At 41.8% G+C, this 25984-nt stretch overlaps 2 protein-coding genes across 2 annotated transcripts in view; both read left to right on the forward strand.

Moving 5' to 3' along the window:
* The window catches only part of WWC3 (WWC family member 3), a 1020491-nt gene that overhangs the window by 831781 nt on the left and 162726 nt on the right, over positions 1 to 25984 (forward strand). The window lies entirely within an intron of this gene.
* SHROOM2 (shroom family member 2) overlaps positions 1 to 25984 on the forward strand; it is a 195581-nt gene that overhangs the window by 154843 nt on the left and 14754 nt on the right. Inside the window, exons 6-7 of the mRNA XM_014066174.2 lie at positions 2560 to 3312; positions 5507 to 6058. Coding sequence (XP_013921649.2) covers positions 2560 to 3312; positions 5507 to 6058 — 1305 coding nt within the window. The remainder of the gene's footprint in view (positions 1 to 2559; positions 3313 to 5506; positions 6059 to 25984) is intronic.

The raw sequence follows: 25984 nt of genomic DNA on the forward strand, positions 1-25984 counted from the left end.
CATTCACTCAAATCTGTTTAAATAGTCATATGCATTTTTATATCAACAAATATACAATCAACTTTTTTTTAACTGCCTTCCTGAGAAAAAGTCACAACACACTTCCCAATTTTTTTTCATTATCATCTCTTCTAGCCTTTTGATTAAAATCTGCAAATGCTTTCTAGATGCATTTAACAAACTGATTCCTCAATCCTGCTTTTATTTTGCTAGCTTTCCTTTTGTGGTATTCTTGTGATTAATAAAAATGCATTGTTCACAAACATGCTAAACAAGTCACTCCCTATGCACTCCATAAACAAACCATAATCACAATTTAACATTTGTTTTTTCACTTTGACATTGCTCGTGGTACTATTAATCAGCCTTATTTTCACATGTTAATGTTTCAAAGTTTATTAGAGTAAATATCTAAATAATTTTATGTAGCTGGCAAAAACAATGGCTTTCTAGAATTTTTCAAAAAGATAACTAAACTCCATAGACCTATTTTTGTAACCGCTGTCTTTACTGTACTGACTTATACCTAACTATACCTAAGTTTGCATAGTGCAAAAACTTTTTTCCTCCCTTTTGGAAAGCTCTTTAACTGATTGATGAGAATTACATTGATCAAGTGCTGTGCCAGCAGAAACAAAGTCTTAGGTGCTGCAGATTGTCAGCTATTTCCTTCTCCAGCACATGGATAAATACACCTGGAAACATCTACCTACTCTCTCTCTCTGTCCCTCCCTCCCTCCCTATTGTATTTCTCTCCCTCCCTCTCTCTCTCTCTCTCCCTACCAACCTATCTACTCTCTTTCTCTCCCTAGCTATCTACTGTATTTCTCTCCCTCTCTCTCTATTTCTCTCTCTGTATCCCTCTACCTATACACACTCTCCCTCCCTCCCTATCTACTGTATTTCTCTATTTCTCTCTCTCTCTCTATCCCTTTATCTACCTACCTACCTACTCTCTCCCCCCCACCTACCTACTGTATTTCTCTCTCTTTCTCTCCCTCTCTATCCCTCTATCTACCTACCTACTTTTTTTAAAATTTGCCTCTTCAAAACCTTGGCGCGTCTTATACTCTGAAAAATACGGTATATTTCCACAATGGGAATTGTGTCTTCATGAAAGCAACTAAGGCAACATTATCCTTATTATACTTTATTTTGGAAAAAATAACCATTTTTACCTCATTTGAATGTAAAAGAAAGACCTGGCTTGTTCAGTTTAAAGAGAGGAACAAAGCAACACAAAAAGCTGCTTTCAATTAAGTGAAACTCATGCATATTTCAGTATCTCAGATATGATCCTCTAAATGCTCTTAACTGACATTACTATTATTTTTTAAGTAATTAATAATGTTTATATCCCTTCCAAACTTAAATACAAAATAATAGTTTTTTAAAAAAGAAGTGAAACTCTTCTATTAGTTATATGAAATACTTCATGAATTATTTATAGGAAACCATTTAAATTCCAAACAAATTATTGAACAATTACTTTTATCTCACATGCATTATTTCATGTATTTATTTTTTGCTATTTATTTTACTGTGTACGTAGGGAAATTATAAAAATGGACCCTTTATCTTTTATAATTTTTACTACCTGTCATCTATATATTGAGGGAAACTTTATATGGAAGAATCCTTGAAATATAAATCTATCTTGATTTATAATGTCTGCACATAAGGATTTTTTTTCATTATTGAATAATCTGATTGTCAAAATTGTATAATATGATATTAATTCTACACTGAGTAGCCTAAGAATTTCAGATGTAAAAGATAATAGCTTATGGTTGCAAATATGTTCAAAAACTACTAACTCTGCAGATGCCAGGAACTGGCCAAATGAGACTAATTAACAATCCATGATATGTAGATACTTTTTATGCTAATGTAGGACTACAGATACCCACTTCTAATAGGCTGCCCCTTGCAAATTGGATGCTTAAAATTGCTTTATAAAAATGGTATTCCCGTTGTGTCAGGGATTTTAAAGAAGGAAAGTCCCTCTGTTAGTCAACATACCTTTGCAAGCATCACTTTTGACTGTGAGTGGGTGGGGATTTGTTGCTACACAACCCCAATATTTTGTAAAATATTTTCATTTCCTCTCTCTCCTACATTATCTTCCTTGTATTATATTTATATCAGAATTTTTTTTCTAATTTAAATTTTTAACTGATTTTAATACAATTTATTGCAGGGTTTTAAACGAGGAGGAAAAATGAATGTTTTGTTTGAATATAGATCTAGAAACTATGTAATAAGATAAAATACACTGTGCCTAATTTTGTTCAAGTGGCCTCATTTAGTTCACATGAAAAGGAAATAACAATTCTGTGTGTGTGTGTGAAGAAACTAAAATACCATGTCACAAATTGTGATTCTACATAATCTTAATTTTTGACAACAGTTTTTTGAAAGCCTGTTTTATTACAAAAACATTTGTTTTATTATGAAATACTGTAAGCTTCGACATAATTGAATAATAGAAATGTATTTACTAACTGTACCCCACTTACTGATGCTCAAATAATTCTCCCCTCCCTCCTTTTTCTCCAGATCATCTGATAAAGAGTATTCAGAAGACTGTCTGAGAGAACTCACAGCTCAGGAGGACTACAGTTCAGGAAACAAGTGGAAAGTATCTGGAAGGTCCATTCATGCAGGGCCTGCCACAGTTGCATCACAGCAGAGCCGAGGTAGATCTGGGACATTGCCCAGTGATTACAGATATTCACAGGAAAATGTAAATGAAAAAAGCAAAGATTGTGGTGCTTTGCCTCTTGTGATTTCTGGACTACAAATATCAGATAAGAATCAGCACTGTTTAACACATATCAAGGCAAAAGAAAATCAACAGGAGAATTCTATACTGCTCAATAAGAAATATGACTCTTTTCCTCAGAGGCCACCTGCAGCCAAACGAGATAAGAAACACAGGCGAGAGGATAGTTTTTCAGCTTCACTTGTTTCAGAATCTTTACTGACAGTGCCCAACAGATCAGATCAATCTTCCCCTGCTGCTCACAATATAGCTGTAGGCAGCTCATCACCTTCTCAGGTTCCCACAAAAATTTCTGGAAAATTTATAAATGCAGAGCTGCCAGAGACTGGGCAGTTAGCACCCACAGAAAATGTTTTTCAGCATTTAGAAGAAAAAAGACATCTCAAATCTGAACCTCCCCTTCCTTCAGCTTATCGTTACCATCTAAAATCTAGAATGGAAGCATCAAGATCCCCTTCACCACAGTTTGCTCCACCGAAGCTGACTGATAAGCCACCTGTGGCTGCTCAGGATGAAAATTCCACAAGGTAAGCCACCTTAAACAAACTGTTAAACATTTGTCACATATTTTATTGTTGAATTTGTTCACCAATTTAATATTAAGATTCCCAGGTACAGTCACTACATTGTTTAGCAATTGAATGTTAAACTTCCTAGAGAGTTTTAGAACCACATTCTTTTATCTCAACAGAAATTATACACAATTTATTTCAGCTTTTAAACTGAGTTCAGTGCAACATGCTTAATTTACAAGTGAATCTCATTAACAGCTCTTGAAAATAAGGATAATCATCCAAGGACTCTAAAACTAATTAAAGAATAGAAAGCACAATATATGAACATTTGCTGTGATTGCATGTTCCTGTATTATCCTAAAACTTATTTTCCAAAGTCTATTTTGTGAGTTATACACATGGCCATGTTAATAAAATCCAAAGAAAACAGAATGCATGTATCCAGTATTATATATACTATTGCAAACATATTTGGATGTTTTCAAACCAGAGGTTCATACCTTTCTCACTATGGAAATCTGAAAGTTATTTTTATGAATGGTTGAAAACTGCTATCAATGTTGCCAGAATAGTTAGCAAAACAATGTTAATCTACCTTCTCTAAGTGAACAATTGTATTTCTAGGATAGAAGATGAGGGTGGCTCCAGGGAATCATATATTACAATGACAGTTCTTTGGACTTAGTTTTATTGCCAGCAGAACAGGACTTCCTAAAATAAAACAAAGAAAACCTTAGACAGTTTCTAAACATTTCTACTCCCTTCATAGGCAGATAAACATAAAATACAGCATATAATACAACAACTTCTTTCCCACTATAGCCAATAATAAAGGATATTTAACATCAGAAATAAGTAAAACAACTGTCAAGAAAATTAGCTTTTCATTGGTACAGGTTAGCAGGATTTTATATAAAAGTATAGAACTCCTGCTTTGCTGCCCTTCAAAATCTTGCACACTGAATTTTAATTTGTGAATAACACAAATGGACCATATTTTTTCATATTTTGTAAAGCAAAGAAAGAAAATAGATGTATCTGGGAAGACCCAAGTCAAATCCCCAATACATTCACTCCAGTCACCCCAGTAGTTATGCAATCACAATCTGAGCACTGGGCAATTGTCTTGCATTTACAATGGTTGTAGTATCCTATGGTCACATTATCACCATTTGCAACCTTTCTGATGGGCTTACCACAAGTAAGTCAAGGGGGTGGGGGGTAGCAAGGAAGATGGCAAGTTGCTCCTGTCCCCTACTCCTGCAGCAATCGCTCCTCCTTGCCCAGCCATGCTCATTAACTGGATATCTTCCTGCACTCATAACAACCATCTCTCCATCTGGCCACGTTACTGCTGCACCTTGGCAGCCATTCCTTGCCTTACCCATCTCTTGGCCTATTTGCAAGATGCTAAAAACATGCAACTTCTTGCCAGCTTCCTCATTAACTTTACTTGTGGCAGCTGTCAAGAATTCACGAATCACAATCATGTGTGCTCTTTGCTTAATGACCTGATCCTTGCTTAACAACCGCAATGGGGGCTACCTAAATTGCTTTTGCTAAGAAAAGGTATCACATGATGTCATCCTTTATGACTGCATCACTTAGTGATGCAAATTCTAGTCCCAATTATGGGCTCTAAGTAAGGACTATGTATAATAAATGCCTTAAGTGAAGTAATCTTTATTAGTCATAGCTACAGATTTACCAGATGTTATGTCTCATATGCCAATTCAAGTTTCATGCTGATTTATAAATTGCTGTTCAATTGTTCACTTATATATAATGAACATAGCTTACATTTTAGAAAACTTTGTTTGTTATAAACAATGAGAATCTTGTTTAGATTACAATAGTAATTTGCACATTATTGGAAAGAATTGTCATTGAACAAAGTAGATGTTTCTTCATATCAATATATGTGGGATCAGTTAGTACATTTAGATTTATTTTTTTGTTCATCTTTTTAAAAGGAGAAAACATGTTAGATGTCTTTGAAATTTCAGTCAAGTGCTGTTCTTTGTACATTTTATAACTTTGGTAACAATAGCTAGTGCTCGGTTAAATAAAGATATTTAAAATATACATAGGAATGTGAAAGATAAAATGTGATAAGTTACTCATTCCTAAATAGGCTATTATTAATCTATATTTATATCAGTTTATATAATATATGTAATGTGCTATTTTACCATTTTTTCTAAAGAATTGAAAGAGTGATAGATAACAATACAACCATAAAAATGGTTCCAATCAAGATTGTACATTCTGAGAGCCGTTCAGAGAAGGCAAGCAGGCAGAATCTTGGGACCACAATAGACCCTCCTACTTTACCAAGCGGCTTAGAAAAAGACCAAATCAAGACACTTAGCACTTTTGAACAATCCTATTCACGTTTTTGTGCTTATACAAGACAAGGTGTGGAAACTGAGCTTGAGAACAAATCAAACCTTTCTACTTTGCAACCTACTGAAAGCTTTGGGAGGAACATAAAGGAGAATGACATATCCACTCATGCAGTTAACTACGTGAGAGCCAAAGAAAAGACAATTGAGGACTGGAAATCAGAAGAATTAGCTAGAGAAATAGTGGATAAGGATAAATCATTAGCAGAAATTTTAGACCCAAATGTGAAAATAAAAACCACAATGGATTTAATGGAGGGAATCTTTCCCAAAGATGAACATCTCTTAGAGGAAGCACAACATCGCAGAAAATTTCTTTTAAAGGTTTCAGCACCAAAAACTGAAGAGGAAAAGTGAGTACAAATTGTTCCAACACAAATTAATGCTTTTATCTTTTAAAAAAAATCTTATATGTGCACACATACTATTTTAATTTTTATTCTATTAAAATATAAGTTATATAATCAAGACAAACTTAGCAAACATAACTGCTGCAACTTTCTTCCAAATCACACCCAGTTCTGGTTGGGATTTAGATTCTAACTCATCTGGGGGAAAAACAGCTTCGAAAAGACTAAAATACCCAACGTTCTATTTTCAGGGACCAATACTTGTGTTAAGTTGACAAACTAGAGATGAATCCCCATTTCTCCTGGTGGTTTATCAAAAACATATAAATACTAAATGATTGTGGAGGTTTCATTTCACTATTATATATGCTTGTTGTTGACAGATTCACTGTGCCTTGCTGGATAAGAATTGTTTTCATTATTTCCTAGTGTTTTATTATAAATGTTATCTTTCATAGCAAGTAAGTTACTGCACAGAACAGGGAGCTCTACAGTAATTTTGTACTGTAATTACAAGTCACCAGCAACACTGATATCTACATTTCTGAGCAATCTCAGTAGATCTTACAAATTCAAATTAAGAGTGGGTAAATTGGATTAGCACTAATACGGTGTGTTGGTGAGTGTTGGATATGGCAGATGCTGAGTCAGATCAGTTTGGGTAAGACACTATTTTAGACCAACTTACTTTTCAAATCTGTTGCAGAGAGAATGAAAGAGAACTTCCATATATGTAATCTTGAGTTGTCAGAAGAAAAAGCTGGGTTAATTGCAATAAATAAAATAAAAAACAATACATCCTAGTAAATATTCTGATAAATTATAGTCTGATTCACCATAAGTAAAAGTCACTTAGTCCTATGACAACATTGTTTTCTCATACAATAGCAGAGGAGTTCTTAAATCTTCCAGTAAGTGTTTGTCTGTAAACTTAGTAAAAAAATCATAAAGTATATAAAATATTTTATATATACTATTAAGCTTTGCCAAAAAAATTAATTTGGATATTTCTGTAGATTTTTGGAGGAGAATCATAAGAAATTGCAAACATCTAACTGAAAATTAATGGGAGATAGAAAATGAAAATATAATATTTTCACAAACATAAATACACACACACACACACACACACACACACACACACACAAACACACCCACTCACGTAACTCTGGAATCTTATTTCCAAGCAAGTGATTGTTTGGTTCATGTTGCTTCATGCCAAAAAGAGAGACAAAGAGCTGTTTATATCTTAGGTATTCAATTTTTGTTCCTCTTAATAGAGTGTCTATTTAAAGTATAGCCTGTTGAGGGATAAAACAATGTTGATTACTTTTTTGCAGTGATATGGGATAGAATTTTTTTTAAAGTTTTTTATTTTTTCATTTTCATAACACATAACCACATGTATACTGTATACCAACATTATTTTATATTAAATATTAACAACAATTCGTCTTACCCTCAACTCCCAAAAAACAATTGGTTCCTCTGCTCTCCATACACCATATTACCCTGTCCATCACTTTCTTCTCCCTCTCTCCTCCTCCTCCCTACCTCCTTTCTACCCTCTGTCATTCTTCTCTTCTCTACTTCCCCTTCTTCTCTTCTTCTCATCTCTCCCCTTTCCACTCCTTCTTTCTCTCCTCCTCTCCCCCCTACCCTCTCTCCTTACCCTGTCTTCTTCCCTTACCTCTACCCTCTCTTCCGCACTCTCCCTCTTATCCTCTGAGCAAGCTCCGTTTTAAGTTGATGGTTTTTATAATGTCATATCAATAAACCTTTAATTTTAACATCTTTTTTTAAGCAATGAAGAAGAAAAAAAAGTATACATATATAGCAATTATATTTTTAAACTGCCCCCCGCCCCAACTTATTTTATTCCGGAATGTGGACCTGATTACAATTCCCAGTTATTCTCATCATAATATTGTATAGTTATATATCATTACCTGCCCCAAATTTTAATCTGTCTTTATAATGTCATTATAAGTATATTTCATGTTCTCCCTCTATTTTTCCATATCTTAACAGCTAATATTTGATTGTCTTTAAATAACAATCCCCGCTGCTCAGTGTTCATTAGAACTCCATTGATCTGCTACATAAAATAACAAGCAATACACACTTCACTTTGTTCATCTTCTTAAAAATTCTATATTAATTCACCTTTCTTGTAATTTAACCTATATTTAATTGTCTTTCCATTATCATATTCAATAAATTAATAATTCAGTTTAATTTGTGTAAAAGAATATTTCATATATTTTAACTTTTATTTAATTATCTTTCCATTATCCTATTCAATCAGTTAGCAACTCAGTTTAATTATCATGTAAAGATGTAAACCACATGCCTAACTTTATATTCTTCCCATAACAATTTCTAAATATCATATTTTTCCCCTAACAAGTCTTTTGTCCCAATTCTGTATTCCTATCGTCTCCCTTTTCTTTGTCGGGATATGTCCATCCTTTTTAATTTTCCCCAAGCCACTGTCAAGCCCAGTGGAATCTTTTATCTTCTTTTTATTTCCCTTTGTTAGGACATATCCCCCTTCTGCAATTTTCCTTGTACCACTGTCAGAGTCAGTAAAATCTTTTTTGTGTTTTTTATTTCCCTTTATTGGGACCCCTCCCCTTTTCAATTTTCCCTGTCACTGTCAAGCCCAGTGAAATCTTTTATTTGCTTATTATTTTCCACCATTTCTATCATTTCATTACCCTCTCCATCTTCCTCTTTCATTTCCTGCTTCTCCTCAGATTCTGGCTTCAAAATTCTGTTTAAACTTAATTTTAATGATTTATGTATATTTTTTATAATTTTTTGCAACTCTTCAAATCCTGATCTTTCCATAATGTCCAGTCCCAAAGTTACAGTTAGTTATACTGTTGATTATAATTTCACAATTCCAATCCAATTTATATTCTAGTTCGGTTAAAACAGAGAGCCTCTGGTCCAGCTATATATTTCAGTTCAGCTAACATAGAGAGGAAGAGAAGGGGGAGACATCTTAATCACTTCGCTTTTGTTCTTTGTTCTTTCCTCCAGCAAATGATTCGCCACTAGTTTCCAGCAATACAGTTTGATATTTTTAAATATAGTTTTAAATCCAGGCTAGTGTTTTTTCTTTATTTTTTTCCTTGTTACATTCCACCTCTCATTAATTAGAGTTGCTTAAAATATGTATTAATTAGAACAAACTCGGATAGGCTTGGGCAAAGCAAATCTCCTTGGTATGCTTTTAACTTTCATTTCTCCTCTCCCTCCTGCTTTTTCCAAATTTTGATTTATGTCCGTTGGTTAATTAAATCTTCTTTCCAAACTTCTTTCTAAAGTTTCTTTCCAAACTTTACATTCCATTCATCGCTCAGACAAGATTATATTATAAGGGAGAAAATAGTTCTTTAAGATACATTAATTAGGACAAAACTCGAACAAAGCAAGCCTCCTCGGCATGTTCTATTCCTTTATAGAGCTCTCCATTGTCAATCTCTTTTAAAGGCACAATCTTTTCAAATCCAAATCCAAAGTTTGTGTTTCAGTAGGATAGTCAATTCTCTGTATTCCTCATTTCTGTCTCCAAACAAGTTGTTCTTTTTGGGCTTGATTATTTTTAACCGCCATTTTTCCCCCTTCTTTTTTTTTCTGCCAAAATCACAATCTATCTGTCAATATTATTTATACTCACAAGGTTCTTTGCCTTTTCCAAATTCTAATTTATGTCAGTTTGTTAATTAAATCTTCTTATCAGGTTTCACATTCCTTCATACACCGCTCCTGCTTAGATGCTTTGGCCAGCAGCCCTCAGCTTAATGGTAGTCATGTTATCATGCTACCTCCCCCGATGCCGGTTCAAAGAACTAATCTCTGACCTACAAGGAACCTGTTACCCTCCTCTAGGTCTGATGAGACGCAGCTCCCTCTTCACTCCCCCCACAGAGGAGTTCTGACCCAAAAGGGTCCCTGGCATTGGTTTGTCAGACAGAATTTATGTGAGGCTCTTCGGAGCCCACATTTTTTCCATCTGTCTCGCTGAGGTACTCCCTCACACTCATGATAGAAAATTTTCCAGGGCGCTGCTCAGGAGAGTCCAAGCAAGAGTTAAATACAGCCAAACTGCCCAGAACTGAATTGAAACTTTAAGCCACGCCTCTGGTGCTGATTATCCCCAGATTTTCAATTCAGCTAGCCCAGTTCAGACGCACTTTAAGTTTCTCTTTATTTCGTTTATTAGCTTGGACTCTCTTGAGCATTTACTGTGAGTATTTTCAGTTTAGGGGTGATCAGGCTGAGTGAGTGTAATTAGATTTCTTTAATTCGTTTCTAACTCACTCTTCGGTTCTCCGGCGTCCTGCTTAACTCTCAGGCGCCGCAGGGAACGCAGGCAGCTGCTGGGACAGTTAAGACCCTCGCTGGGGAGGGGGAAAGCCCCGCTGAGGCTCCTGCGTTGGCATCTGTGCCTTTGGTGGCCAGCGTGCAGGTGCGGTGCCTCAGAGCTTCGGATGGTTTGGCGGCTACTTTAGAGCTACTTTAGAGCTACTTTAGAGTAATTAGAGCTCCCGGTTGTCATTTTGGGAGCTATTTGCAGTTTCGGTTTCTGATTGCAATCTTTTTTTAAAATTATTTTTTATTGAAGGTTATAAAAAAAAGGCAAGATTTACAAAATACAAAAAAAAAGAAAAAAAAAACTCTTTACATATTTACAGCGCAGACGGCACTGCTCATCTCACATAGTTCATCTCACCTTGCCTAGTATAAGACTAGGTTACTAATTCCATGCAGATATTTATAACAGATTTTTCCTCTCAGATCATCAAAGTTTTTCCAACACTGTAGTCTATTGATATTACTTATAGGTGAATTCTCACCTCTAATACATTTCTTCTCTCATTTGTCACTTAGTCTTTGTATATTGTATATTTAAATAGTTGCGTAAGTCATTTTAAGTTAATCAACTATCTCATTTTATATCTTAATTCTTATTGTTTTTCTTATCAAACCATTTGTATAATTTCTCCCAGACTTTGTAGAAGTCTGTGTCTTCTTTTTCGTTAATCCGCATTGTCAATCTATTCATTTCCGCTATTTCTAAAATTTTATTCATAACCATTGTACTAGTGGGGGCATTTTCTTTCTTCCAGCACTGCGCATATGCAATCCTTGCCGCCGTCAAGATATGGACGAGTAAATATTGATTAGTTTTAATTATTTTTGGATCTATTATCCCTAATAGAAGGGAGAAGATTGAGGTTTAATTTAGTTGACATTATTTCATTTAGCCACCTTCGTATTCGCTTCCAATATGTCTTAGCCACTGGACACGTCCACCACATGTGGTAGTAAGTGCCCAGTGTTATTTTGCATTTCCAGCATTTGGCCGATGATTTTGTGGAAATTTTTGCCAGTCTTGTCAGAGAGAGATGCCAGCAGTAGAACATTTTATATACATTTTCTTTGTAGGCCGTCGACTTCGTTAATTTCAGGTTCCACTCCCATACCCTTTCCCAGTCATCTAACGCAATTGTGTGGCCGATATTCTGGGCCCAGGTTACCATAACTACTTTCACTCTTTCTGTTTCCATTTTCCTAATTAGCAAACAGTTATATATTTTCGAGATTAATTTCTCGTCTGGTCCTATTAAAATTTTATCCAATTCCTGGTCCTTGTCCTGAAAGCCAAATTGTGCTAGATCTGATTTATACTTATTTGGTATTTGAAAGTATGGCCACCAATCAATATTTATTCCCATTTCAGCCAAGTTTTCCCTGGAGTTTAGTCTATTTTGGTTGTCTAACAATTGTTTATAAATAACATTTTTGTCGAAGTTTATCAGATTTGGGTATATCAGGGCTTCCGTCGGGGATATCCATTTGGGTAGTTGGATATAGAATTTCCTTCTAATTTCAAGCCAATCATTTATCAGTACCCCTCTTAGATGGTGTCTTTTAAAGTAGTTGTGGACTTTGTTTCCCTCACACCATAAGTAATTGTGCCACTCCCATTGCAAGTCATAACCTTCTATAGTTAGGATTCTTTTATTGGTTAACATTACCCACTCCTTTATCCACATTGTTGTTGCTGCTTGGTGGTATGTTTTCCATTCTGGTAGACCCATTCCACCTTGCGTTCTTTTATCTTGAAGATGTTTATATTTAATTCTAGGCTTTTTGCCGTTCTAGACAAAGTTTCGTACCGTTTTATCCAAATCATTATAAAAAATTTCTCCTAATTTGACCAGTGCCGTTTGAAATAAATAAAATATTTTTGGCAAGACATTCATCTTAATTACTGAGATTCTTCCCATCAATGATATTTGTAGCTTCGACCAATTTTTTAAATCTTTTTGGATGTTTCGTAATAATTTGTTATAGTTATCTTCTTTTATAGAAGAACATTTCGCAGATAGCCAAATCCCTAAGTATTTGACCTTTTTGGTTACCTTAATTTCCATTGCTTTCTCTAGTTCTTCTATCTGTTTTTTGGGAAAGTTTCAGTCCTGAGGTTAGAGGGTCTTCAACAATAAAGACCATGTCATCCGCGAAGGCCTGTGTTTTATATTGTTCTTTTTTTATGGTCAAACCCCTAATTTCCTGATTTAATCTTATCTGGTTTAGGAGTACCTCTAACGACATAATAAATAATAATGGGGAAAGCGGACAACCTTGTCTGACACCCTTTCTGATTTGTACCCTCTCTGTTAATTCTCCATTAATTATAATATTTGCTAATTGCTGTGAGTATATGGTTTCTATAATCTTAATAAATTTGTCACCGAATTTCATCATTTTTAGTTGTGTGATTAAAAAATTCCAGTCTAAATTATCAAATGCTTTCTGCGCATCGACAAAAATTAACGCTAATTGTTTCTCAGATCTTGTTTCATAGAATTCCAGAGTGTTAAGTATTATTCTTGTGTTATTCCGAATGTGTCTTTTAGGGAGAAAACCGTTTTGGTCCGAATGAATGTTTTGATTTAATATTATTTTTAATCTTTCCGCCAAAATTGATATAAAAATTTTGTAATCCGCGTTTAGCAAGGATATAGGTCTATAGTTTTGAATTTTACTGCTATCCACCTCTTCTTTTGGTATTAGGGTAATGACAGCTTCCCCCCAGGATTTTGGGACCTTACCTTTTTGTAGTGCCTCATTAAATAATTCTAATAGTTTGTCTTCTAGAGTGTTTTGGAATTTTTTATAGATTTCCGATGGAAGCCCATCTGGACCAGGTGTTTTATTGTTTTTTTGTTTTTGAATGGCCTTTTTCAATTCCTCTTGTGAAATTTCCTTATCAAGCATCTCTCTCATCTCCTCCGACAAGGCTGGAAGTTTCTGTTCTATTAAGTATTTTCTAATGTCTTGTTCACTAATTTCATCCGGTTCATATAGTTTCTTATAGTAGTTCTGTACGATCTTTTTCTTTTCCCCTATTTCTTGTTTCAAATTCCCCTCCTCGTCCCTCAGTTGTTTAATAGTTTTTTTTGCATTGTCTTTTCTTATTTTGTGAGCCAACCATCTCCCAGTTTTATTTGCATGTTCAAAGTAGTTCTGCTTCATTCTCTTAATGTTTCGTGCTACTTCCTCTTGAGAAATCAGATTTATTTGATGTTTAATTAAATCTCCTTTTTCCCTGTATTTGATATTGTCTGGCTCTTTCTGAATCAACAGTTCTATCTCTCTCAATTCTTTGTTCAATGTATTGAGTTTTTCCCTATGCATTTTGTTTCTTCTTGCTATATAAGCTATTGATTTTCCCCTCACGACTGCCTTCATCGTATCCCAGACGTTTTGTGTTGATGTCTGCTCTTTACAGTTTTCTTGGAAAAAGTATCCCAATTCTTTTTCTATTGATTGTACAAATTGTTTCTCTTGTAATATGTTCTGGTTTAACGTCCACCTAGATTTTATCTTTGTCTTTCCTTTCCATTGCCATAGAACTGGATGATGGTCGGCCCACTTGTTTGTTAATATTTCAATATTTACTGTATCCATAAGTAGTACCGGGTTTGATCAAACCATATCAATACGTGACCAAGAATTATGTGGTTGAGAGTAGAATGTGTACTGTTGTATCTTATCATTCATTGTTCGCCAGACATCATAGAGGTCTAATTCCTTCACCATATTTGTATAGGCGGTCGGTAATTTCCTTCTGGTGCTTTTCTTGTGTGTACCCTTATAGTCAATTTTACTGTCTACCAATGTTCCCTCTAATTTTTTTTCAGTGTGAGCAGAAAAGTATAGTGTTTGAGCGGCACATTTTCATGTCTGAGCACCTGAATTTTTTTCACAGATGTTTCACAGAGCAATTGATTTATAGGATCTGAATTGGAATGGAGAAAAATGGTTTTGTGCATGAGAGTGTGTGTGTGTGTGTGTGTGTGTGTGTGTGTGTGTGTGTGTGTGTGTGTGTTTGAGTGAGTGAGCGAGGGTTCCAGTAAGGGAACTGTGCCTATTTAGAAAAGAAGGTAAATTATTGCAAACATGATATATGTTTCTAGAGAGAGAGAATGAGAGAAGGAGGGAGGGAGGGGGAGAGAGAGAGAGAGAGAGAGAGAGAGAGAGAGAGAGAGAGAGAGAGAGAGAGAGAGAGAGAGAGAGAGAGAGAGAGAGAGAGAGAGAGAGAGAGAGAGAGAGTATCCCTCCTTCCTTCAGCCCAACACACTCACTGGCATCCCAGCCAGATGAGAGGGACTGCAGAGGGCCTCCCTGAGTTTAGGGCAGCGAGTCATTCAATGGGAAAGTTGCCTCTTGGAAGGAATGACCCGGATTGGCTTCCGCTTTCGATCTGCCTCCCAAAGACTGAACGGAGAAGCAAAGAGGTAGGAGAGACAAAGCAGGAGAGATGAAGCAGGAGCCAATCCGGGTCATTCCTTCCAAGAGGCAACTTTCCCATCGAATGGCTCGCTGCCCTAGACTTGAGGAGACCCTCTACAGTCCCCCTCATCCGGGATGCCAGCGAGAGTGTTGGGCTGAAGAAAGGAGGGATACTCTCTCTCTCTCCCTCTCTCCCTCCCTCCCTCCCTCTCTGGCAAGTCTGAGCAGCCGCTGCTGGGAACCCGTCCCATGCCTTCTCCCAACCCCCACACCCCTTCTCTGAGCTACTTACTTTCTGCCTTGTGGACCTAGAACTGATTGCTTTCTCCAGGCTGGCTCTCCTTTCCTATTATGGTGGAAGGCGTCTCACAAAAACCACTGCGGGGCAGTTGGAAACTGCTGCGTGGTGTTTTGTTGCCATGTGCGCAGCCATGCGGCCACACAGCTTAGAGGGAACATTTAAGAGGGGGAGGGGCAGAGTTCCAGGGAGATCAGCCAGGCTATAGAGTAGCCCAGGTGCTTCCTGGTGGCCTCCCATCCTCAGGCTAACCAGGCTGATCTCTCTCACCTAGGTGAGGTCATCGGAGGCTGGGCAGCTGCCAGATGTTGAGGGCTGATGATAAAATATCAGCTAATGTTGGTAATACCTGATCAGGCCAGGCTCAGAGCCCCAACCCTCTCCCAGCTGCAGCAGGCAGACGTCCCACAGGGCTCGTATCCTCAGATGGCCTGAATCCTTTCCAGGGATGGGGGAGAGACTGGAGGGGTCAAACTTCACCCTGCTCTTCACTGGCCTCAGCAGGCCGGAACTGGGTGTCCCCCCCCCCCGTAGGTGAAGGAGGCAGCAGAATCTGAATGGGTCCCACAATTGTGTGTTTGGACACACCCAGTCACACAAAATTGGCCCCAGATCCAGGCAGACTCTGGTGGGAGGCCCATCGTTCTCCTGATCAAAGCAGAACTTCTAGGCTCTTTTCATGTTTCCCCCTCTCCCAATACACACACACACACACACACAGCAGCAGCAGCAGCAGCAGCATTTCTTCCTCCAACCCCCAACAGCTGCAGAGACGCTTGGGTTTTGCTTCCCCAGCGCTGAGGTCAGGCTGAACTAGCTGCTGCCAGAGTCACCGTGGATGACTCTGCTTAACTGTTTAAAAAAGCCTCTCAAAAGCGTCTTCTACAGGAGGAAGAAGCAGGAGAACAACGTGCCTCACCTACATCAGGATTTTTTCGGCTTTTAACCCTTGCTTAACTCTGCTCGAGTGATCATAACACACCTAAAGTCAGACTCGATGATGGACGTTGTTCTCCTGCGGTGACTCTGGCAGCAACTAGCTTAGCCTGACCTCAGCTCTTTTTCCTTTTACCTTTTTTTTTCTTTTCATGATGACAGTGGTGAGGCTCTGCCTCTCCTGCCTCCCCTGACTGCACGTCTCTGCCAGTTGCTCTCCCGGGTTCGGGCACAGCAGCCAGCTGGTCTTCCCGTGCATTGGGGTGCCAGAAAACAGACGAGGAGCCGCCTGGGGTGCAAGCGCAGACTAGAGAAATGACCTCGTTTCTTGCTGAGCAGAGCAGAGCTGTGGTCGAGGCTTCCCTCCCTTCCTGCCCGAGTGGGCTTCTTGCGTGGCCCTCACCCTCCAGCCCATGGCTCATCGGCAGTCCGAAGGGCTGGGCCAGCTTGGGCACCGCAGAAAAGCAGCGGCAGCCAAAAAGGGAAGGGCAGGAGCAGCCAGTCGGCCCCTGAAGCCACCCCCACACCAGCCAGAGGGGGCGCTGTGACAGCCGCCCAGGACGAGGGGACGGCAGTGACCAGGACGGGCCAGGGCTGCCCACCCTCCCCACCCAAGCGGGCTTCTTGCACGGCTCTAGCCGGCAGCTCGCATGGGGATCTGTGGTCCAGAGCGCTGCCGCTTCCAGCGGGATATATTCTGCCAGGCCCTCGGCGGCGTCTTTAGGCGGGGATCTCGCCTGCCCGCCAGCAGCTCCTCCCGCGTCCCGGCTGGAAGAAGCAGCAGCACAACAGTCGCCGTTACCAGGGGCGAAGGGGTGGCGGTGGCGAGAACAGGGGAGCGCCACCCCTTCCCCTTCCCCAACATTGGCTGTTGCGCTTCCGCTTCCATTAGCAATGTGGTTGTTAAGTGAATCGCTGCTGCTTTTAAATTAGTAATACGGTTGTTAAGTGAATCATTGCAGTTTTTAAATTAGTAACATGGTTATTAAGTGAATCACTAGTTCTTAAATTAGTAACATGGTTGTTAACTGAATTGCTGCAGTTTTTAAATTAGTAATGCTGTTGTTAAGTGAATCATTGAAGTTTTTAAATTAGTAACATGGTTATTAAGTGAATCACTAGTTCTTAAATTACTAACACGGTTGTTAACTGAATTGCTGCAGTTTTTAAATTAGTAATGTGGTTGTTAAGTGAATCACTGCACTTTTTAAAGTAGAAACACGGTTGTTAAGTGAATCATTGCAGTTTTTAAATTAGTAACACGCTTGTTAAGTGAATCACTAATTTATAAATTAGTAACACGGTTGTTAAGTGAATCAATAGTTTTTAAATTAGTAACAGGGTTGTTAAGTGAATCACTGCAGTTTTTAAATTAATAATGCAGTTGTTAAGTGAATCACTAATTTATAAATTAGTAACACGGTTGTTAAGTGAATGACTAGTTTTTAAATTAGTAACAGGGTTGTTAAGTGTATCACTGCAGTTTTTAAATTAGTAATGCAGTTGTTAAGTGAATCACAAGTTTTTAAATTGGTTACAGGGTTATTAAGTGAATCACTAGTTTTTAAATTAGTAAGACGGTTGTTAAGTGAATCACTGCAGTTTTTAAATTATTAACATGGTTGTTAAGTGAATTGCTGCAGTTTTCAAATTAGTAACACGGTTGTTAAGTGAATCAGAGTTGGAAGAGACCTTAGAGGTCATGTAGTCCAACCCCCCTCCCCCCAAGCCGGAGAGCCTACAGTGTAGGCGGGGCCAGGGCTGCAGGCGGCGGCGAACAGGAAGGGAAGCGAATGGCAGCCAGCATCCCTGCCTTCTTCCTCCGAGAGCCGCTTCTTTGCCCGCCTCTCAGCTGATTGGTGCCAGGCAGCCCCCGTGACACGCGGACCCTTTGCTGCCGCGCAGGGCGAGCGCTGCCGGGGAGAGATCCGGGGGCGAGGAGGGAAAAGGTGTCCCGAGCAGAAGTTTCCCTTCTCCTCCCCCCTCCCCACGCTGACTTCTCCCCAGCAGCGCTCGTCTCCAGCCGCAGCAACCCTGGTGGCCCCCAGGGAGACTGAAAGGGGCACAGTGCTCTCCCAACCGCCGAGGAAGGCAGAGGAGCCGGCCCTGGGCTGTTGGGAGAAGCGCCCTAACTCTCCCTTGTCTTTGGCAGCCACAAGGCAGAACCGGGAGATTTCTGACATTCTGCAGCTGGAACCAGCCAAGCGCCCTGCGCACATCGGCAGCCCGGGAGCCCCGAGGCTCACCACCACCGTCTCCGGAAGCACCAACGGCCTCCCGGACAAGCCGGACGTGGCTTCAGGGAAGCCCCCGGGGGCTGCAGAGGGCAAGAAACGCCCCCAAAGGGCCATCTGCAAGTTCGGACATGATCTGTCTCTGACTTCCAGAGGGCATCTAGGAGGGCGAGGAGGCCATTTCTGCCCCCCCCCTCAGGCTTCAGGAAAGTCTTTGGGGAGAGGAAGTCCATGCGTTTTGTCTCTCTCTCTCTCTCTCTCTGTGTGTGTGTGTGACATGCGCATGCGCAGTTGGGTAGGGAATTGAGTGGACACATGGGGGACCAATGGGAATTCTTCCTTCTGTAGCGTCATCGGTCTCCGGGCAGAGTTTTCCTTGATTTCACCAATCAGAAATCAGAGTTCAGAAAGGAGGGAAGGGGGATATTTTCAGTCAGATTTAAAGGCATTAAAAAACACTGCGCTGCACTTTGAAACTTGTGCGCGGTGTTTCTTTGTTACCTGCGCGGCCGCTCACGCGCGCAGCTTAGAGGGAACGCTGCTGTCTACTACTGCGTTAAAGTCCCCTAAAATACATATATTTTGCCAATTTATTTCATTTATCCTCTTATGTAAATTTACATAAAATCTTTCTTGTTTTTGGTTTGGAGCATAAATTTCAACTAGTAAGATTTTTTTCCCACCATTCATTATCTCCACCATTAATATTCTACCCTCTTTATCTACATATTTTAATTTTGGGTTTAACCATTCTTTTATATACATCACAATTCCTCTTTTTCTAGTTTGTGCTGACAAACAAAAAACTTTTCCTAATTTTGGGCATTTCAACAGATTATTGTATTTCTGTTTTATGTGGGTTTCCTGAAGACAGATTACATCTAACTTTTGTTTTAATAAGTCCAACAGTACACATTTTCTTTTTAATGTTATGTTAAGACCATTTATATTTGCTGATAGTATATTCGTTTCCCATTCCTCAAATTCTTTACATGTTGTTTGCTTTGAGGGCACCTTTAGATCTTGTCTCAATTGGCGACCTTGATCTTGATTCTTCTCTGCCATATCTCTCTCGTTCTCTGACCTCTCTCATCTCTCGCTCCTTCAGTTGGGATTCAGTTATAATATCTTCTTGTCCTCTACTTGAGGCTCCTTCTTTACTAAACCTCTCTTCGTCTGCAGTTAAAAGTTCCTGAAATTCTTGAGTTCTCCCTTGGGAGTCGATGACGTCTCGCGAAACTTGTGTTAATTCTATAAACTTCATCCAATTCATTAATGATCTCGTTTTTGGGTCTGTCAAGTACTAGTCCCAAGATTTCTGCAATCAGTTCCCGTAGATTTTCATCTCTCGCTTCTTCTACATTTTGTAGTCTCAAATAAAACACTGATCTCTCTAATTCTAGGTGGATGATAGCCTCCTCCAGAGTTTTATTTATGGATTCCAGTCTGTCCTCTGTCTTATCTATTCTTTTTTCTGTTATTTCCGTTCTCCCCTTAACTTCTTTTATTTCCTGTTCATTTCTTGACAAAGCTGCTTGGATAGCCCCTACTCGCTCTTCAATCCTCCCCATATTGTTTTTGACTTCACTCATTTCGTTTTTTACTCCCTCCAGGCCTTTGGTGATGTTTTCATTCATCTTCAAAATTGCTTCCTGTAGAGAGTCCATCGTTACCTCCTGGCCTTGTGAGGTTGAGGCTGTCTTATCTTCCGTCAGCCTGCCCTCAGGCGACTTTTCCCTCACCGGAGTGGATAGAAAAGTTTGTTTTTTTGCTTCCTTTAATTAAGGTTGCTATTCTTGTTGCCATTAGTATTAATTTAATTCAGCTATCCCCCTTTGAGCTGTAGTTCCAGTACCTTCTAATTGCTGCTAAAGTATTTATACAATTCTATTACGTTAATCTATCATCTTTTTAAATAACTTATACTTAATTAATTAATTAATTAATCAATGAGTTAAATATCTAATCAATAGTGTTAATAGTATATCAGTTACCCAAATCTCAATATATTGTTCAACAATTACTCAAGCAATCAGTTGAAATTTGATCTACCAGAGAATAATCAGTTATTAATCCATTGATCTAATTGATCCACTATGATGAACACCCAAGAAAAAAAAGATAGTTAAATTAGAGCAGTACTATACAGTAGAACAGTTCTATAGTATCTAAGAGGAGTCCACTAGGGAGGGAGAGTACATTTCAATGTGGAGAGTCAAAAGACGGGAGAGGTCAGAGCTCAAGATAGTCGTTTCAAAGCTCACCCATCAATCACTTCTTGTTGTCAGTGAAATAAAGAAAGAGGCAGGGAGAGAGATGACTTTTTTTCCCCCACCACTCAGTTTTCGCTTTCAAGATGTCGCCCCTCTGTTGTCTCTATCAGTATGTCTCGGCATCCGCCTCACCAGAGTTTTAAAGATAATTCAAACCCTCGTGACTCGAAAATCTTCTTCCCCTTTTTTTCCACGAGGAGGGCAAATCCAACCGTCTTTCTTTCTCTTCACCGTCTCGCCCACTGTTAATCCTCCAAACTTAAATATTCAAAAACTCAGTCCTTCTCTGTCCGATCTGCCGATCAGCTCTCTTAAATCTTTCCCTGTCAGTCTTTATTCGCCGCTTCAACTCAATGCACCCATTTACGTATCCATGCTCAGATTATTTAGTTTCTTCAAATTTAGTCTCTTAAATCAAGGTCTCTTATTTACTGTCTTCCACAATCCGATATGTTTCCTGCAGTTGTCTTTCCCTTCCTTATTAAAGGCTGGCAGTCACGTCTTCTGGTTGGCCATTAATCAGCCGACCTCCTTTGCACTCGATCTGAGGGAGCCTCTCGCTTCGTGGGGGGGATCGCCTTTCTCCCTCCACTGCTCCGATGCTTCCCCTCTCCACTGGTCCTCGTACCTCGAAAAGACCTTGCCTGCTACGGCCACGCTCGTGCAAAAGGCCAGGCGAACCGAGCAGAGGATCTGTCGGCAGCTCGCACTGGCGTGACGCCAAACCGGAAGTCCTCTGATTGCAATCTTGTGGCAGTTGCCTGCAGCCTGATTCAAAGCAGGTGCCGCAAGGAGCCACTCTTTGTCCGGCCTGGCTGGCAATTAGGTGTATCCTTTTCACCTGAGCGGCAAGGATTGGGGCTGCTGGTCACAAGTCTCATTCCTGCAGCACTGGGAGCTGTTAACACTCATGCTTTATTCCACCTGCTGGATATTGCTTCTGCGACCGACCCCCCCCCCCACGTCTCTCCAGAGCGTCTGTTGGTTTGCAGGGCTTTGCAAGGTGGTGAGTGGAGGTAGCCCCTGATTATATTTGACCACAGTTTAATAATGGCTGAGCAGACTCCCGAGGATTCCACCCAGGCAGGGGGTTCCTCCAGGGTTTTCTCCAGGCAGGCTGGCATGGCTGCCAGGGAGGCCATCAGGTGCTCCAACCATACTCCAGGCCAGCCCCTAAGCAGGGATCAGGGCCAGATAAGGATGCATTGCGTCGCCAAAAGGCCCTTGAAAAGCAATTCTCCAAGGCCCAGCACTAAACGCAGTCCTCCCAATCGGTGTCTCCTGAGGAGCCCATCATAGAGGTTCCTCCAGCCCAGCCAAGGCCTGTTTCAGACAGTGAGAATGAAGGCCGGGAGTTTTCCCCTCCAGCTTCTATGTCTAGGGTAGTATCTCCAGGGGCCTCTATGGTGGATCTAGCTGATCTTTCTGCTTACCCTTTGGATCTTGAAGAAGGCCCTGCCCCAGGCCCCTTGGCCCCTCAGCTTCCGCCTTCAAGGCCTAAACCCAGGGCGAGGCCCATGGAGGATCTTGGGCCTGACCTTTCAGTGGAAATGCAGGAAGTTATCAACAGGGCCATTTCCCAGGGCATCGAAGCGGGCATGTTGCACAAGGGCAAATGCACCCACAAAACTAAGCACGTAGAGCCCCAGACGGCTCCCAAGGTGGCTTCTCCTCCACGTCCCTTGCATTCCCCCCACTCCTCTTCAGGTTCTGAGGCTTTGGATTGGGAGGAGGGGGATGACATTCTGCCTGTTCAGGAGGCTGAATTCTCTGGGGAGGAAGGTGCAGCAGTTCAAAAGCCCTCTTTTTCAGGACTATTTAACATTGCAAATTTCAAAACCATTTTGGACAAGGCCAAGCTGGCCACCCGTATGGGGTCCGCTCCACCTGTTCAAGATCCTGCTGAACTGGATGATTTGTCTGGGGATTTGTTTGAGGAGCTGGTCTCGGTTCAGGAGATCATTCCTATTCCCAAGATGTTTCTTAATTTGGTTCAGAAACAATGGGCTCAGCCTGTTACCATGGCTACCCCCTCTAGTAATGATAAGAGGCTGTATACTGTGGATGCCAGCCTGGAGGATTTACTTAAGGTACCACCTATCGATCCTCCAGTTGCGTCCCTCACCTCAACATCTGTGCTTCCACCTGATCTGTTGGAGGGCCTTAAAGCTGAGGATAAGAAATTGGAGAATGCTTGTCATAAGACGCACCTGGTGGCCGCATGGGCAATTAAAACGTCTGCCTCGGCTTCCTTTCTTTCCAGGGCAGCTCTCCTTTGGTTGAGGAAGCTGATGGCGAGGGTTCCAGTTAAGGATACCAAGTTGAGGCAGGAGATTAACAAAATCATGGCGGCCACCGAGTACACTGCCGATGCCACACTCAGTGCGGCTAAGTTCGCTTCTCGGGCCCTGGCTTCGAATGTTACCACCAGATGTCTCTTGTGGCTGAGGCATTGGAACGTTGATATGCGCTCCAAGTGGAAGTTGGTGTCTGCCCCTTTCAAAGCTTTTTGGGAGGTATTAGACCCTGTCCTAGTGGAAAATAAGGACAAAAAGAAGATGATGCCGTCGGTTTCTAAGAAATCCGATAAGAAGGGCTTTTATTCCTATAGGAGGCAGTCCTTTCGGAACTCGGAAACTTCTTCGAGTTCTGCGCAGTCGTATTGCCCATTCCACCAGCAGATGGACAGGTTCCAGGAAATTTCAAAATTTCAGGACAGGGGTCGCCAGCCGTATTACTCCAGACGCCCCAGTGGATGTTGCAAACGATCCGGCTGGGTCTCACCCTAGAATTTATCTCACTTCCTCCCCGTCATTTCATCAGGTGCCCCGTCCCCTCGTGCCCAGTCAAAAGATCCCTCATGGAACAGGAAATAAGACATCTCAGGGAGATCAGGGCCATAGAGCCGGTACCTCCAGGTCAGGAGGGGACAGGGTTCTATTCCATCCTGTTTCTGGTTCCCAAAAACTCCGGAGGGTGGAGGAGGATCCTAGATTTAAAGAGGCTAAATTATCATGTCACCTATCGGAGGTTCAAGTTGCAGTCCCTCCAGTCAATCCTGGGCTGCATCAGGCAGGGAGACATTTTAACCTCCATTGACCTGAAAGAGGCCTACCTCCACGTACCCATCCGCAAAGCTCACCGCAGATACCTGAGGTTCACCTACGCCGGTCAACACTACCAGTACCGGGCCATGCTGTTCGGCCTGTCATCAGCCCCAAGGACATTCACCAAGGTCCTTGCAGCAGTGGCAGCGTTCCTCAGGTCGCAACCAGTAAGACTGCACTGCTGTTTAGACGATGTGCTCATCCAGTCATCATCCCCCCAGCAGGCGGTCGAGGATCTGCAGTACACTATGCAGGTTCTCCGGAGTCACAGCTTCTCCATGAACTTGGAAAAGAGCCATCTTCACCCAACGACCAGGCTTCAGCATCTGGGGGCCGTCATCGACACTGTCGCCTGCCAGGTCTTCCTGTCACCAGAGAGGATGGAGAGCCTCAGGGAGATGGCCATGCAGGTTCGGCGGGCTCCTCGTACCAAGGTAGTTCTGCTGTCACAGCTCCTGGGCAAGATGATATCGTGCCTCTCCATCGTTCCGTGGGCACGTCTTCACTCTCGTCCCCTCCAGTGGCTCCTGCTGCCCTATCAAAGGGCCAACGAGAGCAGCTCATCACGGCTCGTTCCCATCTCCGCGAAGGTGCGTCGCTCCCTCAGTTGGTGGTTGTCTCCGGCCCTGAAGAAGGGGTCTCCATTCAAGGAGCCGACCCGGCTCACCATCACAACACATGCCAGTCTGTACAGTTGGGGGGCTCACTTCTGCAACCAGATTGCTCAGGGCAGGTGGTCCTCGACCGAGGCAGCGCACAGCATCAACTGATTGGAGCTGAGGGCGGTCTGGTTGACCCTGCTTCGGTTTCAGACGGGCATTCAGGGTCATCATGTGAGGATACTGACAGACAATGTTGCAACGAACGCGCACATCAACCGCCAGAGGGGGCACGCGGTCCAGGTCCCTGATGTCAGAAGCCGACGACCTAGGTCGGTGGGCGGAGCTCCATCTGCTGTCCATTCAGGCAGAGCACATCTCCAGCACAGTGAACACCCAGGCGGACTGGCTGAGCAGGGTGACTGTCGATCACTCGGAGTGGTGCCTGCCCCACAGCTGTTCCAGCGCATAGTTCAGAGGTTCAGTTGCCCCCAGGTGGATCTGTTCGTGACAGCGGCCAACTCTCATCTTCCCAGGTTCTTCTCCAGGTTCCACGACCCAAGGGGGTAAACGCTCTTCACTGCCCTTGGCCGAAAGATCTGCTCTACGCCTTTCCCCCATTGCCTCTTCTTCCCAGAGTCATCAGGAAGATCCTGGCGGAGGCAGCGGAGATCCTTCTGGTGGCCCCCTTTTGGCCCAGGAGGACCTGGTTTGCCGATCTGCTGAGTCTGTCCGTCCAAGACCCGTGGCAGATTCCTCCACACGAGATTTCTCTCTGCCAGGGGGCCCTTCTTCATCCAGAGCCCCAGTGGCCATTTGGCACTTGAGAGGGATCTCTTAAGCAAGGACAACCTTTCCACCAAGGTGATCTGCACCATTCAGGCGTCACGTCATCCTTCCATGACTCGGATTTACGACGTCACCTGGAGGTCCTTTGTTACCTGGTGTTCTTCCAGAGGTGCTTCAGCTTCTTCAGCTTCGATTCCTGTCATTCTGGACTTTCTGCAAGACGGCCTTGATAAGGGGTTGGCGCCTAACACCCTTTGTCGTCAGGTCGTCGCGCTCTCCACCATCCTGGCCCCTGAGGGGCAGCCTTCTCTCAGCCGTCACCCCACCATTCGCAGCTTTCTCAGTGGGGCCACTAACCTGAGTCCCCCGATGGTTTGCAGATACCCGACTTGGGACCTTAATGTGGTTTTACGGACTCTGGTCGAACCGCTGTTCGAGCCTCTCCGTTCGGCCACCTTGAAACATCTCACCTTTAAGACCGTGTTTCTCATTGCCATGACCTCAACTAGACGTATCTCTGAGCTGGCTGCCTTGTCTGTCCGTGAGGACTTGTGCTTGTTTCACCAGGACAGGGTGGTCCTTCGCTGGATCCTTCTTTCGTGCCTAAAATTAATTCCTGGTTCCACCAGGACCAGGAGGTCATCCTTCCTAACTTCTGTCTGCACCCGAGGCATCCTCACGAGGAGCGCTGGCACAAGCTGGATGTTCGCAGGGCGCTATGCCGTTACATCAAGCGTACGGCCAGTTTTCGCCGTTCGGAGTCATTATTTGTTTCGTTTCAGCCATCGTCTCAGGGCAGGAAGGTTTCCTTGTCTACGATTGGTGGATGGCTTAGGGCCTGTATCACTCTTGCTCATGTTCTTCAGTCTTGACCAA

The sequence above is a fragment of the Thamnophis sirtalis genome, unplaced genomic scaffold (genome assembly GCF_051295495.1).
Source record: "Thamnophis sirtalis isolate CommonGarterSnake01/CBP01778 unplaced genomic scaffold, rThaSir2_p1.2 scaffold_12, whole genome shotgun sequence".
Classification (NCBI taxonomy): Eukaryota; Metazoa; Chordata; class Lepidosauria; order Squamata; family Natricidae; genus Thamnophis; species Thamnophis sirtalis.